Raw genomic sequence first — 18,186 nt, 5'->3', positions numbered from 1 at the left:
TTGCAAGAAGTAAGGGTGCTTGTTAAGTAAGGATTAGGGTCCAATATGGTTGCCTAGTTATAAGGGGAGACCTTGAGACCATAAGGTTGCAGTTGGCAGCTGCTCTCAGATATTGTTTTGAGAACAGCTGGTGGTATCCTTGAGTATGATACAGTTAAGAAAATTCAAGTTCTTAGTAATGTAGGAACGTGTCTAAAACCGTATCCACAATGGCCACCCAGCTCCATTATTGAATGCTTGAACTGTAGTTACTTCTTTTTGATTTTTTTTTTTTTTTTGCGGTACGTGGGCCTCTCACTGTTGTGGCCTCTCCCGTTGCGGAGCTCCGGACGCACAGGCTCAGCGGCCATGGCTCACGGGCCCAGCCGCTCCGCGGCATGTGGGATCTTCCTGGACCGGGGCACGGACCCGTGTCCCCTGCATCGGCAGGCGGACTCTCAACCACTGCGCCACCAGGGAAGCTCTGTGGTTACTTTTATTCCTACAGTAAATGACAAAACATTGTAGGAAGAATGTTCAGACTACTCCAAAAGCCCTTCAAAGGACGTCTTAACTCTAATTCTTCCATATGTTTCTCATTAATTCCGCTATTATTTCATTGCAATTTCCCACTGGCGTCTCCAGCTGGCACCTGTAACATCTCCCTCGGTGCACCTAGCTGATACACCAAATAGCCAGTAGTGACAGGGATATGAAATGCTCCTCCCATCACCACTGGAGACGGAAAGAAATTGCTCTTTCTAGCGGCTCTTGTCTGACTCCAGTTTTTTATCAGTTAACACCTATTGTCCTTGAAAGGAGGTGTTATGTTACATCAGGAAAGGGTTGGAAAGGGAGAGATGGGTTATCACTGGTTGTCTTTCAGATTTACCTACATGTTGAGGTGAGAACACTATTCATTGCACATGTTATACTACCAAACAAGATCATGACAGAAGCTGGAAGTGCAAAGAAGTCTGTCAAACTCACCAATTTTGATTCAACTAATACTAATGTGTTTTTAAGTGAAAAATCAGGACGAATGCCAAACCAGCTGGATGCATAAATCAGGAATGTCCTGGGCAAACTGAGACTTATAGTCCTCTTATTTATTTCTTATAGAACCGAGACCAAGGTCCTTACTCTGGCCTTAAGGTCATCTTAAATAGGATGACCCCAATCTACTTTTTTTCCCCTCAATTTCCTGGCCTGCCTGCTCCATGTAAACTCCCCTATGCTTTACTAACTTCATATTTTGGTTCATGTAGTTTTGTCTGTTTGGAACTGTCCTTTTTACCAATCTCAGCATATCCAGTCCTACCTGTCCTTTAATTTCCCAATGTAAATACTTTTCTTAGGAACCCTTCTGATTTTCCAAGTGGGAATTAATTTTTGTCTTCTGAACATCCATAGTTTTTTATATGGCTTCTCTTTGCCATTTACCTTTTTAAAATTATTATTTATTTATTTAGGCTGCACCAGGTCTTCACACAGGACCTTTGTTGTGGCATGTGGGCTCTTAGTTGCAGCCTGCAGGTTTCTTAGTTGTGGCCTGTGGGTTTCTTAGTTGCAGCATGCGAACTCTTTAGTTGCGGCATGCATGCGGGATCTAGTTCCCTGACCAGGGATTGAACCTGGGGCCCCTGCATTGGGAGCACGGAGTCTTACCCAGTGGACCATCAGGGAAGTCGCACCATTTACCTTTTTTTTTTTTTTTTTTTGTGGTACGCGGGCCTCTCCCGTTTTAGAGCACAGGCTCTGGACGCGCAGGCTCAGCAGCCATGGCTCACGGTCCCAGCCGCTCCGCGGCATGTGGGATCCTTCTGGACTGGGGCACAAACCCGTGTCCCCTGCATCGGCAGGCGGACTCTAAACCACTGCGCCACCAGGGAAGCCCCCCCTTTTTTTTTTTAAATGTGAAAATCTCGTTTTGTGTGTGTGTGTGTATGTGTGCTTTCTTATGACATTAGCTTATTTTCTTTTTTTTTACATCTTTATTGGAGTATAATTGCTTTACAATGGTGTGTTAGTTTCTGCTTTATAACAAAGTGAATCAGTTATACATATACATATGTTCCCATAGCTCTTCCCTCTTGCGTCTCCCTCCCTCCCACCTTTTTTTTTTTTTTTTTTAAAGTACCAATGTTTTATTTGGGTGATGCAAATACAGAGCATTGAGAGTGAGAAAAGGGACTCGACTCAGGAAAAATGGGAGGCAATGCCAGGTGATAGATTGAGTCTGCTTCATGACAAGCCTGGAAGAGGCACAGAAGGTGTGTCCACTGGCTACTTGGGAGGTCTCCCCACTGGGAGAAATGGTGTCTTGCTCCAGTTCAGGGAAGGGAGGGAAGAAGAGGGAATTTATCGTCCTGGATTTCTCCCATCTCCCATTAGTTAAATATTACCCCAGGAGCACTAACTCTTCCACATTCCTGGGTTGCTAGTGGGTACTTGAGGTGCCAGATCCCATGTCCAGTGGGGGCATTCCATCCAAGTCTGCAAATGATGGGAGGAGGCAAACTCTGGGCATGAGGCTGGTGAGTGCCGGAGAGAATCTGATTTTGTACATAAGATGTGTTCACAACAGTCCAATACTGTTTTTCTTTTACCAGAAGAGAGAATCTGACATAATGATCAAAGACCTTTCCCAAAGTCACATGGCTAGTAAGTGGTAAATTCAGGATTTGAACATAGTCTGTCTCTGGAAACTGTCAAAGACCAAGATAAGGAACTTGGATTTTATGTAGCAGGCAAAGGAGAGTGGCTAAAGGGTTTCAAGCTGGGAGTGACATAAGATAAAGAGCTTTTTATAAAGCTCCCAATCTCTACTTTGCTCCATCTTCCCATGTGGCTGAACTTGGCACAAAAGTAGGTGGCCCCAGAGATGTGAGGACACCCAAGACAGTTTTTGAGGAGCCCCGACTAGGTCCAGAGCTCATATGGGCTTCCACACTGTCTCATAATCTTTCTGTCTTCATCAAAGCCTACACCTACCAAAGAGACTAGCTGGTCAGAGGCAGGCAGGATCTGAGCAGAGAAGCCAAAATGAGGAGAAGAGCAGATTGACCTAAAGACCAGAAGCAGGAGGACCAGCCAGCCGTACGTCCACTGTCAGCCGGTGGGTCTGGGGATGTTGGCACCCGCATACGAGTCCTTTGGTGTTGCCTTAGATGGTCAGATCTCATGAATTGTCGGCCGCACTGGTCACATTTACGTCGTCGGTATTTGCTGTGTATCCGAGTATGTCTTCTAAGTTCGTTGGAACGGAAGAAGGGCCAAGTGCAGTCTTCTCACATGCATTTATAGGGCCTTTCACCTGTGTGTTTGCGTTGGTGACTCACGAGGTGGGAGTGCTCAGTATAAGCTTTTTCACAGTTCTCATAGTCGCAGCGGTAAGGCCTTGAAACTGGGGGTCTTCTCCTGGGAGCCCTTTCTTGGGCCCCGGAGTACTGCTCTGCTCTCTGTGGAGCAGGTAAGGGCTGCTTAGGTAGGAAGGGGTCTTCCTGGGAGACTGGCTGTCTCACAAGAGAGCCCTGGGATTCCAAAGCCAGCAATAATGGGGATCCAGCTGGGGGCATCGCAAAGTTGTGCGGTTTCTAGGAGGCAACATCTGATCCAAAGAGGGGAGCATTGCCGGGGCCTCAGTGGAAGGCATGGTTGGATCCAATAATGTTTTAGGTGTTAAAGGGCCTCTGTTAAGAAGTTACTGTTGGGAGGCCAGAATAAGGCATTGTTCACATTCTGATGTGGGACATCATTGGGATTCCACTGGCAGGTGAGAACTGGCGGCCCATTGGGGGGCATCCTTAGATTCCCACCAAAGGTCGGGGCCACCCCTGGAATACTGGGCTCTCCTAAAGGCATCACCTGGGGCCCCTTGAATATCATCATTCCTGGCTGGGCAGGAGACATTTCCTGAGTGTAAATCATCTGGGAAGGAGTGAAAGTCACTTGAGGGCAGTAGCTCACACCGTAGTCAGGCAGCGACGTACTGAAGTGTGGCCCCATTTCACTGGCATTCTGCCTGGGTGCCTCAGCAGAGACCAAGGGGATCCTCTCCAGCTCTGTGCACTGAGGAGCATGTTGAATGCCTGATGGGCCATGATTCCAAGAGGTGTGCACTCCACTGCTTCTGGAAGATGAAGACACGTCCAAGATGGACATTGACTTCTCAGTATCCTGAGTGGGAATGCTGTGGGCAGGTCTCTGAACTGGTGCAGAGCCACATGCCACTGGCTTAGGCCCTTGGCTCCCTGCTCCATCTTAACCTGGGATCAGTTGCACATCGAGACTCCACCATTTACCATTTTATTTTTGTGTTTTATTTGCTTTTGTATGTGCCCAGAGAGGACACATACCGAATGAAGAAAAGCACTCAGAAAACAATTTGGGAGTTGACAGATAGCCATTTGAATAATCGCCTTTGGATAATTGAGCTCTTCCATTCATCCATTTATTCATTCAACATTTATCAAAGCTTCTATTTGTTAGAGACTACTTTGTGCTAGAGACACAATGGTAAGCAAAGTAGACCTGGTCCCTGTTGTTACAGAGATTACATTCATTTTTCTTACATTGTTACAAATGTATAAGGAATTTTATGCCAAGGAGAAACTGTAGGAAGCATAAATTTACCTTTCATTTTACAGAATAGGAGGTTAACAGTCCTTGTTATTGAGGTTTATGTATGTAAAATGAGGAAACATATTGGCTAATACCTTGATTTTATTAGAAAACAGATAAAGTAGCATTCCAAAAAAATTAATAAGCCTAAAATGGGGTGACTTTTTAACGAGTGTGTTTCCTTCACAGTTGTATTGTAACTTGTGGAAGTGATGGTGATGTGAGGATTTGGGAAGACTTGGATGATGATGATCCTAAGTCCATTAATGTTGGAGAAAAAGCATATTCATGTGCTTTGAAGGTATTAAAACAATTACAGCAACTGATATGAAGTGTTACTGCCATGTGATGTTTTATACATGGATGAAAAATACTTTTATAGAAGTTTTGAATATAGATAAACGTTTTCATTTCTCTTATGAAATAATAATATTTAAAAATGTGTAATAATGCCATAATTTGCCCAAAACTTTTACAGGTAAAATCTGAATGGTTTATTAAAGGTGATTAATGGATAGTAATGATGAGCCAATTAAAATATATGCAGGAAATTATACTTTATCTTTTAAGAGATTTAAATGTATCTTTTTTTTTCTTTGAAGGAAAACTCAGTGCAGTTTCAAATTTTTAGCTCACTAATTCAGATAATGAGGAATTGTACTGGAAAAAAGGACTGTTTCATTAACTTTTTCAAGATATATACTTATTTCACATTTCTAATGTTTTATGTAAAGTAAATATAAGAATGAGATGTACTTGGAGAATGGAGATATGTTTTCAGAAGGACTTTGCAAACTAACTATCTAACCTTTTTATTTGTGATGAATTTTAAGTTGAGTGTATTGTATTTGGATAGGAAAAAAAAATCTTTCTACATAATTCATATTTTTTTCAAACCCAGACTCATTAAGGTAGATGAGATGGTCTTTAGATACTTTAGATGCTTTTTAAAAAATGGTCATATATAATGGAAAATGCATTCCTAGGAGAAAAAATATAAATGACTAATGTACATTAAATATGAGCTAAATCTCACTAATAAGTAAAGAAATGCAAATTAAACAATTGGATTTTTTTTCCTGTAAGATTGACAAGGATGAAAAATATTCCTGATCCCAGTAATAGTGAGGGCTTGGAGAAGTATTTATAAAGGAAAAACAACTGTTTTCCTGTGTTTCTCCTTTACTCTCACACTACCATGCTCACAACACTTCTGACACCAGATATATGGGTTTTTCCCCATATCAATAAGTTCTTTGCAATACTGGGTGTCCTACAATTCAGTTCAATTTTGACATTAACTGGAGTTAGCTCAGACCTCACAGGTTAAGGTCTCAGTCCCACAAGACTATCCCCCACTTCAGACACCAGTCGCGAGTATTAGGTCCCCAGATGACCTACAACTTCTGTTCAGCTTGGCTGCAAATGGGGATTTCCATGACCCCCTCCTTGGATAAGATCATTTGCTAGAACAGCTCACAGAAATCAGGGAAATAAGTTTACCAGTTTATTACATAATAAAGGATACAGATGAACAGCCAGATGAAGAGAACATGGGGTGAGGTCTGGAGAATGGAGATGTGGAGTTGGGGTGCACCACCAACCTGGAAGCTCCTTGAACCCCATGTTATTGGGATTTTTATGGAGGCTCATCACATGGGCATGACTGATTATTAACTTCATTTCCAGCCCCTGTCCCCTTCCTGGATGATAGGGGTGTGGGACTGAAAGTTCCAAGCTTCTGATCATGACTTGATCTTTCTGGTGACCAGCCACCATCCTGAAGCTATCCAGGAGCCCACCAAGACGCACCTCATTAGAACAAAAGACATTCCTATCACCCAGAAAGTTCCAAGGGATTTGGGAGCTTTGTGTCAGGAATCAGTCAAAGACCAAAGTTTGGAACAAAAGATGCTCCTGGTGCTCTTATCACTTAGGACAGTTCAAGGGTTTTAGGAACTCTGTGCCAGGAACTGAGGGTAGAGACCAATATATATTTTCTGTTTCACAGTATTTTCACACAACAGTTGCTGGAAGTATAACTGATGAACTTTTTTTGGAATAAATTGATAATGGTGTATCACAGTTAGAATGCACACAGTCATTTCTGGCTATTTACCCTAAGGAAGTACACACATTCATTTCTGTGGACAAGAATATTAGTAAAACCATTGTTTATAATAGCAAAAGAAACAATTGAAGTGTCCCTGAATAGAGAATACATTTTATAAATTTTGGTAGTCATATAATGTAATACTATGCAGCCACTAAAAAAATGCGAGAGTGCTGTATACCTTCATTTGGAAAGATGTTTACAATTAATTGAAAAAATGAAAAATAGAGTTTCATAACAGTCTGTTATAGAATAGTCTTATGTTTGTTAAAATAAAGGATTTAAGTACACAAATATTTGTAATTTGTATATCTATAGAATAAAGTTAAAAAGACTTAACCCCAACAAGTTAATGGAAATTGCTTCACAAGAGTAGGAAAACTCACTGTCTGCTCAGGACAGTTTCGTGGTTTTTTTCCTACAATAAGTATGTACTGCTTTTGTATATGAAAAAGACTTTAAAGAAGAAAAAAATGAAAGTGGACTTATGGTAGTTTCCTAGGGCTACGGTAACAGGTACCTGGGCTTAGGGTTTAGACATGTCTTTTAGGGGCCACTATTCAACTGACTACAAGGCTCATGTTCAGTGCTAAAATGTTTGGCTTTAGGAATGGAGTTTATAATTCTTCAATGAAATGATGTTACCAAATAGCCATGCAAAGTTGACAATTTCATTTAAAGCATAATTGCTTATAAATACGTAAATACATACTTTATGGATTCAGTGCTATAGGGAAGTACAATTAGGTGCTTTATTTGAGGACAAAGCAGAAAAAAAATCACCCTCCAAAATAGTGAAACTGGGATATATCAACATATTTGTAGGTAGTAATAGTTAACACTTGCATAGTATTTTACGTTGTCTTTAACAAAGGTAAGGAGAGGTATGTGGAATGATCTCCATTTTATTCTTGGGAAAATCAAAGCTCAGAGGAAAGTCAAATGACATAGTTAGGAACACAGTGGGCCCAAGTCATCCTGTGCTGGGTTCCATTCCTCCCTATCCACCAGGGAGAAGAATAGTCTGACCAGATCCGGACCACAGCTCTGATCCTTTGCATGGTTTCTTTTTTTTAAATTTTTACTAGTTGACACCGTATACTGGTAGTGATTTGGTTTCCCAGTAGATTTGTTTGAAAATGACTTCAAAGCAAGGCCTTTATTCAGATCTCCCAGGTGAGTTAGTGCTGTTGTATACTTTAACATTTTCACATGAATAGAGGGCTAGTTAAAGTTTTGTTAAAGAATTACCAAGATTATTTACTAGAGCTAACTGAGGATGTTTAGTCAGTATTCTACTAAGAAATCTGTCTGTGAAGTAAAGCACAGCCAAGGTTGCAAAATTTCTGTACATGCACACAAGTAAATAGTTGGTGTTTCTGCAGTTTTGCCAAAGAACACTTAGCAGTATCAGTGTTGTGTTGAGTTGGTTATAGCATATTGTTGATTCTCTTCTGGTTTTCACATTTAAATTATTGTTAGCTTAACTTCAACATTATGAATTTAGTTTATTATGGATTTAATTATATACAGTAGTTGCAATGTAGGCATAAACAGTATTTTTCACCAGTTTTCCAGTAATTGAACTTGAAGGTGTTTATCACAGTTCAAATTTGAATCATCTGAACTGTTATTTGAACAAATGTACACATTTCCCCAAATGTTGCTATATAGTAACATGTCATTGTATTACCAGGTTCTTTTCCCATTAGAATGGGAGCAGATGCTGTAGATAAGCTAAGGGTCCTAAGTGCGCAAATACGGCTGAGACCTATTGCTATAGGGTAAAGTATGTTCATTAACAAACTTGAGTAGTTTGTTTCTTTTGGTAGTTATTTAACATAAATTAATAAATTGACCATATGATATATTGAATTGTGTATGAGGTTGGTAGACTATGATTTAGTGCATCAGGACTTAATTCCTCCTGGGTAAGTAATAAAATTAAGGTGGTAGGGCAGATCCCTGACCTTTTATGATTCTTAGCTAAAAGCTGTGCAAAACAACAGTGTTTGCAGATCATTTTCGGATCCTAAAACTTTCTATTTAGTGTTTTTAAAACACTAAATAAACACTGCTCTTCCACTGCAGGGGGCACAGGTTCGATCCCTGGTTGGGGAACTAAGATTCTGCACGCCCTGCAGTGCGGCCAAAAAAAAAAAAAAAACAGGAGCCGTGGATTTATGGATTCGCATTTAGACTTTACCCTACTCTGAAAACACATCTAATGATTGTTTTCTGGAAACACAGGGCAATACTAATTGTGTCCATTGTGCTCTTCCCTCATTGAGATTAGCTATGTTTTCTTGTTCTGAGTCTCCTTCTTATGACATTTGGGAATCCACAAAAACACTATTTAAATATTTTTCTTGCCAGAAGTACAAGAGAAATCAGAGGCTAAAAGTTTGGCTGATGAAGAGGGAATTAAGTTTTCTAAAGGCAGCAAGTAAATTTTTCTTGCTAATAGCCATTTCAGAAAAATTATATATTGATTATTTTTCTCTTGACATGAACTACATTTATAAGTTTTTTTTTTTGTTTTTTACCGGATTTTTAACTATGGAGAGACTCCCAGTTAATTAACTAATTTTTGCCAATGTTTCTTTCATTTTTCTTTTAGAATGGGAAATTGGTCACTGCAGTATCTAACAATACTGTTCAAGTGCACACGTTTCCTGAAGGAGTTCCAGATGGTATATTGACTCGCTTCACCACAAATGCAAACCATGTGATCTTTAATGGGGATGGTGCAAAAATTGCTGCTGGATCTAGGTAAGGCTCTTTGATATCAGAAAATGAAATAATATTAGAACAAAATGGCCTCATTCATTGGATTCAGGGTAACATTTTCAGGACTCTGTACCGTCTTTGTTGTTGTTATTTAATTATTATATTCAAGTCTTCTTTCTGGTAAAGGTTTTTGATGACAAACTTGTGCTTCTTTGTGAATTGAGGTATATTGCTTTGCCGACAGCCTGCTCAGTAAATGCTGGAAAAGACTGGGGAAAGATGATAGTTGGATACAAAATTTTAAAAATTATTTTTGGTACAACCTAGACTGTACAATCAGGATTTTTGTTGTTTTTCTTGTTGCTTATTTGTCATAGGAAAAAAATGTAATTGATGAATTGCTGAGTTGGAGTAAAAGGCATAATGCTTTTAAAAATGGTTGTGGCTGTAATTAGATTAGCAAATAATAGAAGCTTAAGATCTAACTAAGGAAGCCACTTTCTAAAAGTATTTATATTTTAACATGAGAAATCTTGAGTTATGTTTTTAGCATCTTTATAGACCAAAACTAAAAGGTAATACGGGTGCCAAATTTCACATGTTGCTATAAAGAAATTATGGCATTTACTCATTACTTTGAAATATTTGGGTCATAGCTTTTGAGAGTCTTTTGTATTGACATTTATTGATGTACGTTACACTTGTTCTTAGTGATTTTCTAGTCAAAGTTGTGGATGTGGCGGATTGCAGCCAACAGAAAACATTTCGAGGACATGATGCCCCTGTTTTAAGTCTTTCCTTTGACCCTAAGGACATCTTTCTGGTAATCATTTTTTTCCCTCTCTTTTTGCATTTTTTGCGAATATGTTTAAAACTGTGAAAGAATTAGCAGAAAGTTTCACACAATTGTTAAAAGCCTCTTTAATTTATCAGTTGAACCAGTCTCCATATAGTATTATGGCTGTAACTATAGAGAAATCTATTGTTTTATTCTGCAGGCATCAGCTAGTTGTGATGGATCTGTCAAGGTGTGGCAAATTTCAGATCAGGTAAGCTCATCAATTTGAATTTAAAGCTTTTTGCCTACTTCCATCATATATTGGACGTTACATAATGTATTATTGGACCAAATTAATAATTCTTCATAGTTTGTTTCTTTTGAGTAGCATTAAATACTGGTTTTGTGATCAACTTCCCCAACAATCTAAGCAAAAGTAAATATGTTGACGACTAATTGATTCTGTATCTAATCATAAAGGGAAATTCAATCATTATATATTTATAAGCTAACTACCATATGTTGGTCCCCAGATGTTGGGGATACGAAAGTAAGGCATGGGCCACACTTGATTTGGAGAGTCACATAACTTACTCTGATCCAGCCTCGTAATAGCTTTAAAGGAGGTATGGAGAAAATGCTTTCTGGATTGGCAGAGGGAACAATGAATTCTTCCTGAGGCAATCAGAGAAGGCTTGGCATTTCTAGGAATGATGTAGCTGATGAGGAAAACATCCCTCACAGATATGCTTCAGCTCATAGCCACAGTTTCTTCCCTCACTTTTGAACTATTTAAAAGGATTGACTTTGACACCTTAACATTTCGTAGTAGATCTCTCAAGTTTATTTTCATAGTTACTTTAAGATTTTAATGTATTGGGGTTTTTTTTGTTTGTGTACGTTTATTCGGTGAGTATACTGTTTGCTTATTCTACATAGGAAATACTCCTATTTGAGTTAATTATTTAAGACTTGTGCTCTTTATAACTGTGAAAAACATAAAGTAACTTAGGTAAATCAAATATTATAATTAGGTTAAAGTGAATTAAGTTGCTTTTTTCCGAGCTATCTATCAGTTTGAAGAAACCACTTATTAAATGTACTCAGTGCTGCATATCTTTTTTGGAAGAATTTTCATAAGGGGAAATAAATTTTCTTTTTTTTCTTTTGGCATTTTATTTTTCATTTTTATTTATTTAAAAAGATTATTTTTCAGTCACAAGACTTACATTTTCTTTTTTTTCCTAAATCAGACATGTGCTATCAGTTGGCCACTGCTGCAAAAATGCAATGATGTGATAAATGCAAAATCAATCTGCAGACTTGCTTGGCAGCCAAAAAGTGGGAAGGTGAGTGACTCTTATTTTGTTTTTTGTTTTGTTTTGTTTTTAAAATATTTATTTATTTACTTCTTTGGTTGTGCTGGGTCTTAGTTGCAGCACACAGGCTCCTTAGTTGTGGCATGCGAACTCTTCAGTTGTGGCATGCATGTGGGATCTAGTTCCCTGACCAGGGATGGAACCTGGGCCCCCTGCATTGGGAGCACAGAGGCTTAACCACTGCACCACCGGGGAAGTTCCTTATTTTGTTTTAATTATATGCTCCAGTCCTTGTTATCTTTGAATGTAAGAGTAGTTTTTTTAATTGTAACTATTTCATTTAGATTATAAATTTTAGAGCTCCAAGCAAATTAATTATTGAAATGCTGTAAGAAACATTTCAACTTTTTAAAGGTTCTTTTTTGAAGAGTACATTTGACAGGAATGAATTGATTTTAACTTTTTCTTTACATTCATGTTTTTTTGTTTTTTTGGTTTTTTTTTTGTGGTATGTGGGCCTCTCACTGTTGTGGCCTCTTCCGTTGCGGAGCACAGGCTCCGGACGCGCAGGCTCAGTGGCCATGGCTCACGGGCCCAGCCGCTTCGCGGCATGTGGGATCTTCCCGGACCGGGGCATGAACCCGTGTCCCCTGCATCGGCAGGCGGACTCTCAACCACCGTGCCGCCAGGGAAGCCCTACATTCATGTTTAATGGGGTAACTTTGGAAACACTCTTGCTATATCAACTCTTACTACTAGTGTTTAACATTTTGGAGGTACTAGCTGATACAGTTAGACAATAGAAAGATATGAGAGGTTTGAAAGAAGGGAAGGAGAATGCTCATTATTTGCAAATGAAATGCTTATATATGAGGAAATCCCAAGAAAATCAACTGGGGGAAAAATATTACTAATAAGAAAATTCAGTAAGGTAGTTGGAAGCAAAATTAATATACGAAACCTATAGTCCTATATACAAACAGTAGCCATTTAGAAAACATGGTGAGAGAAAATAATGCACTAACTGTGAAATCAAAAAAGATTTTAAAATTTTAAAAAAAGATAAAATAACTAGGAATAAACTTACCAAAAAATGTGAAAGAGCTATGTAAAGAAAATTTAAACATGCTACAAAGAAGAGTAAAAGAAGACTTAAATAGAAAATATGTATCCCATTCTTTTTCGTTATTTATTTATTTATTTATTGAGGTATAGTTGATTTACAATGTTATATTAGTTTCCGGTGTACAGCATAGCAATTCAAAATTTTTATAGATAATATTCCATTTAAAGTTATTATAAAATATTGGCTATATTCCCTGTGCTATATAATATATCCAAAAGGATAAGCTAAAAAGCTTATTTATTTTATACATAATAGTTTGTATCTCTTAATCCCCCACCCCTGTTTTGCCCTACCCCCTCCCCTCTTCCCACTGGTAACCACTAGTTTGTTCTTTATATTTCTGAGTCTCTTTCTGTTTTGTTATATTTATTCATTTTATTTACTTATTTTTATTTTATTTTTTAGATTCCGCGTGTAAGTGATAGCATACAGTATTTGTCTTTCTCTCTCTGACTTATCTCACTAACCATAATACCCTCTAGGTTCATTCAAGTTGTTGCAAATGGCAACATTTAGAAAAACACATAGAAAAATATATCCTATTCTTAGAAATGAATTTTTGTTATAAAGATGTCAGTTCTTCCCTGAATTATCTATAGTTTTGAAGCATTCAATGTAAAATATCAGTAAGATGTTTGGGGGGACCAAATAGAACTGATTCTAAAGCCATATGGAAAAGCAAAAGTCTTGAAAAACAAAAGTGGTAAAGTCTAATTCAATCAGATATAACATTATAATGCTATGGGAATTAAAAGTGTGATACTAATTCATGAATAGATATCTATTAAACAGAGAGATAGATCCAGTATATATGGGAATTTAGTGTATTATAAAGGTGGAGAAAAGGAGATTTAATAAATGTACTGGCAAAGGGCATGAATACCAGGAGGTGAGAATTACTGAGAACCATCTTGGAGACTTCCTATCACATGGTGAATCTCATTGTATAGGTATTTGCTGTATCATCTTTTTAACTTCTCTGCATATGTGAAAATTTCCAGAAAAAATTTATAAACTCAACAATATGAAAAGTAAAAAAATAAATATTTCAGTGTCAAAGGACAAATGATAAACTGAGAAAAAGTTTGAAACAATATGACAGAGCTAATTTCCTTAATATTCAAAGAGTTCTTATAAATCAATAAGATCCCAGTAAAAAGATGAACAAGGACATGAGCAGACAGTGTACAGAAAAAGATACACAGATGGCTTTTAACATATGAAAATACATGCAACCTTTCATACTAAAAGAAATACAAATTGAAATATGATTTTCTATTTTTCATTTGTCAGATGGTCAAAGATCAGAAGTTTGATATATACTGTGTGGAAGAGGATGTGGCAGTTTTTATTAGAATGAATGACCAGTAGTACTAGTTCTAGGCATATATTCTATAAACATACTTATTCATATGCACTACAGAGTATGTATAATGAAAATGTTGTATCATTTATAGTAGCAAAAGATTGTAAACATCCTGAATGTTCATTAATAGAGAACTGGTTAAATAAACTGTGGGATTTATTCCTGAAAATGGAATACTCTGCAACTGTTAGAATGAGGTATATCTGTGTGTCTTCACATGGAATAATCAGTCTTTAGATATATTAAAAACATCAAGCTGTAGAGCAGTAGGTATAGATAGTAGATAGAATGCTACTGTTTAATTGTGTGTCTACTTGTGTATAAGTACATATGCATTCTTATATGGTCTATGCTTATGTTTTTTGCCTTTGGGAAGTAGAAATAGGATTTAGTGATTGGAGGGAGACTTTCTTTTCAATGTATGACCTTTTGTGTCATGTAAACTTTTAAGGGTACATTCTGCACTAAAGTGATAGTTGGGAAATCCAGTATGTATTTCTTCTTTGCTTATGAAACAATCTAATTAATTAAAAAAAATTTAAACATAGTTTTACTATTCATAAATAATACATTTTTCTTTGTTTTTTGATAAGCATGGAAAGAATATGTCAGTTTTATTTTCTACTAATCTGTTTTTTGGAAGTATATGTAAGAAGATAAGTTTCCTTTTCCAAAGATATTCAAAGTATTTTGGCTCTGTTTCTCTCCTGCCAGCAAATAAGATGAACTTTTAGATCCAAAGGGCTTATATTCCTTAAAAAATAGTGTTAAAAATATTAGTGACTATAAGTTCTCTGTCTTTCAGTGCAAGCAATAATGATCATCTCCCATTCTTTTTTTTTTTTTTTTTTTTTTTTGTGGTACGCGGGCCTCTCACTGTTGTAGCCTTTCCCATCGCGGAGCACAGGCTCAGCGGCCAAGGCTCACGGGCCCAGCCGCTCCGTGGCATGTGGGATCTTCCCAGACCGGGGCACGAATCCGTGTCCCCTGCATCGGCAGGCGGACTCTCAACCACTGCGCCACCAGGGAAGCCCCATCACCCATTCTTTATCAAAATTTTAAGTAGCTTTCTGAGTTTTGTTAGTTGCCAATTAAAATACAAATTTGCTTTTATGTTTTTTAGTCTTATTTAGATGAATTTTCTGCTTTTTTTCTCTTTAAACTTAATTTAGTGTAAACTTTTGTTTAAATCATTTATCTTTCCTAATAGTTACTAGCAGTTCCTGTGGAAAAATCTGTTAAGCTATATAGAAGAGAAACTTGGAGTAATCAATTTGATCTTTCAGATAATTTCATCTCTCAGGTAGGTTTTGTAAGTGATACTTTCAGTAGGCTAATGGGAATAGTTAATGCATACTTTTCTTTAATACAATTACAGCTAAATATTGTTGGAAATGGAGAACAACTCTGGACTGCTATGCACGTGTCCACCTTTTACCCCTCAGCCTTTCTTCACTTAGTGAATAACTAGTAGATAAGTCTTTGCTAGGTCCTATCTGACCTTTCTCCTTTGTGAAATTTGGTAAGAAAAATCTTTTAATTTATAAGAAGTCAAATTTAACCCTAGCATAGTATTAGAATAGGTAATTCTCACATTATTAGTAATATTTATTGTTAAGTGAGTTTCACTGAGACTTGTGACTGTAGACACTGGAGTTTTAGAGCAGGAAAGGTTGTTAGTCTGTGTTTCTTTCTCTCTCTCTCTCCCTCCCCCCGCCCCCTTCTCTCATGTATACCCATTTTGCAGTTAGGAAACAGAGACCCAGTAGGTCAGCAATGGCTTAGTACGATTCACTTCACTTCCTAGTTCTCTTCATCTTGATGGTGACTGCTAAGAGGATAACTTGTGTTGTCTTTCTTTCTAGGATAAAAACATTTTTTAGCTTTTGCTTTTAAAATTGTGCTAGTGTAATTTTCTTGTGATAAAGTAAAAGCTGCTATTACTTTGATTGTTGAATATTATTGAAAAAGGAAGTTAAAAAGTAAGCAAACTTTGTCTTGCTGTTTATGTATCAGATTTAATTAGAAATTGCATACAATAAGGGTTATAAAAATTTGAATTTGGTAATAAAATGAGTTTTTAGTTTTAAATTATATGAAATTATTATTTATTTATTGTTTTTCTTTACTAGACCCTAAATATAGTAACCTGGTCTCCTTGTGGACAATATTTAGCTGCAGGGAGTATTAATGGTTTAATTATAGTTTGGAATGTGGAAACCAAAGATTGCATGGAAAGGTATGATTCAGTAAATCTTTTGTCTCTTTTTTGCTTATTTCTATTAGATGTTTGTTTTTTTTATTATTAAACATTTCACATCTGCAATCATTAGATTGTTAAAATGCAGACATATAGCTATGTTTATCAAAACTTTTTCTAACTAAAACTTACCTAAAGAAATGTATAGCTTATATTTTCCTTGACAGTGTTTTAAGAATTCACTTTTTAATTTTTAGGGTGAAACATGAGAAAGGTTATGCAATTTGTGGCCTGTCATGGCATCCTACTTGTGGTCAAATAGCTTATACTGATGCAGAAGGAAATCTGGGAGTCCTGGAGAATGTTTGTGACCCCAGTGGAAAGATGTCAAGCAGTAAGGTAATAAGTAATAGGGTAGAACAGTTTCTTCAAAGTCTTTCTGTGGTCATATGAATATGGGAAATACCACAAACTACATTACTTTCTTTGAAAATTATAATTTATGTTATTAGATGTTCAGTAATGCTCTATCACAAAGAACGTTTAAACTTGTTTAACCTAATGTTTCCCAAATACGATTTACTAAGGAACTTCTTTCCCTCCATATAATATCCATTAATATTTCATGGCTTTCCAAGGAATACCTTTGTGAAAAACTAATTTTTTAGTATCCTGGTGTTCTGGGTGTTTTTAGTTAAATAAATGTTTTATAGATGAAAATTACTTAATAACTGTAACTTAGTTTAGCCTAAGTTTTTCTGTCATGAATTCCCTTAACTCTTAGAGCTAACTATATACTTCTTATGCTTAGCTGCACAGCCTGACTGAACTGCTTTAAACAGGCTGCCTTGTTTTATATTTCCTTGTTTTTGTTCATTATTTCCCCTGAGGTGCCACTTAGCTTGCCTGAGTCCTCAAAGATTCAGATCCAGGGACACTGGGTACAATTGAGTGGTGTTGGGTGAAGGAGGAATACTGTACTGAAAAGGATTAAATGAAAATGTATATACTTGAACGTTGAAATTCCCAGCTCACTTTTCATACTTGGCTCCCAGAGTGTTGTCAGCCAGTCTTATGTTTTTCAGGCAGGAGATTGGAAGATCTTTGGGGAATCCGTGTAAGAAAAAACCAAAAGAGAGAAATTCTTTATTTTATTTTATTTTTATTGAAGTATAGTGATTCATAATTTTTAAAGGATGTACTCCATTTATAGTTATTATAAAATATTGGCTGTATTCCCTGTTGTACATATCTTTGTAGCTTATTTTATACAGTATAGCTTGTGCCTTTTAATCCCCTACCCATATATTGCCCCTCTCCCCGCCCCTCTCCCCACTAGTTTGTTCTCTGTATCTGTGAGTCTGTTTCTTTTCGTTATACTCACTAGTTTGTTATATTTTTTATATTCCACATGTAAGTGATATCATATAGTATTTGTCTTTCTCTGTTTGACTTATTTCTCTTAGCATAATACCTTAAGCTCCAAGTCCATCCATGTTGTTGCAAATGGCAAAATTTCATTCTTTTTTTATGGCTGAGTAGTATTCCAGTATCTATCTATCTGTCTATCTATATCACATCTTCTTTATCCATTCAGCTGTTGATGGACACTTAGGTTGGTTCTATAACTTGACAACTGTAAATAATGCTGCTATGAACATTGGGGTGCATGTATCTTTTCCAGCTAGTGTATTTGGTTTTTTTCGGATGTACACCCAGGAGTGGAATTGATGGGTCATATGGTAGTTCCATTTTTAGTTTTTTGAGAACCCTCCATACTGTTTTCCACAGTGGCTACACCAATTTACATTCCCACCAACAGTGTAGGAGGGTTCCCTTTTCTCTACATCCTTGCCAATATTTGTTATTTGTGTTCCTTTTGATAATAGCCATTCTGACAGGTGTGAGGTGATATCTTACTGTGGTTTTGATTTGCATTTCCCTGATGATTA

General features: G+C 37.0%; 1 protein-coding gene and 1 pseudogene across 1 annotated transcript in view; one reads left to right on the top strand and one right to left on the bottom strand.

Annotated features, from left to right (window-relative positions):
• WDHD1 (WD repeat and HMG-box DNA binding protein 1) overlaps positions 1-18,186 on the top strand; it is a 56,470-nt gene that overhangs the window by 1,121 nt on the left and 37,163 nt on the right. The window contains exons 3-10 of the mRNA XM_030855032.2: positions 4,792-4,903; positions 9,336-9,487; positions 10,157-10,268; positions 10,444-10,494; positions 11,477-11,572; positions 15,245-15,337; positions 16,167-16,273; positions 16,492-16,633. Coding sequence (XP_030710892.2) covers positions 4,792-4,903; positions 9,336-9,487; positions 10,157-10,268; positions 10,444-10,494; positions 11,477-11,572; positions 15,245-15,337; positions 16,167-16,273; positions 16,492-16,633 — 865 coding nt within the window. The remainder of the gene's footprint in view (positions 1-4,791; positions 4,904-9,335; positions 9,488-10,156; positions 10,269-10,443; positions 10,495-11,476; positions 11,573-15,244; positions 15,338-16,166; positions 16,274-16,491; positions 16,634-18,186) is intronic.
• On the bottom strand, positions 2,982-4,241 carry LOC115852313 (Krueppel-like factor 17; annotated as a pseudogene).

This window comes from Globicephala melas, chromosome 2, assembly GCF_963455315.2.
Source record: "Globicephala melas chromosome 2, mGloMel1.2, whole genome shotgun sequence".
In the NCBI taxonomy this organism is placed as follows: Eukaryota; Metazoa; Chordata; class Mammalia; order Artiodactyla; family Delphinidae; genus Globicephala; species Globicephala melas.
Note: the sequence above shows the minus strand (reverse complement) of the source record. Positions and strands in the feature narration are given on the sequence as shown.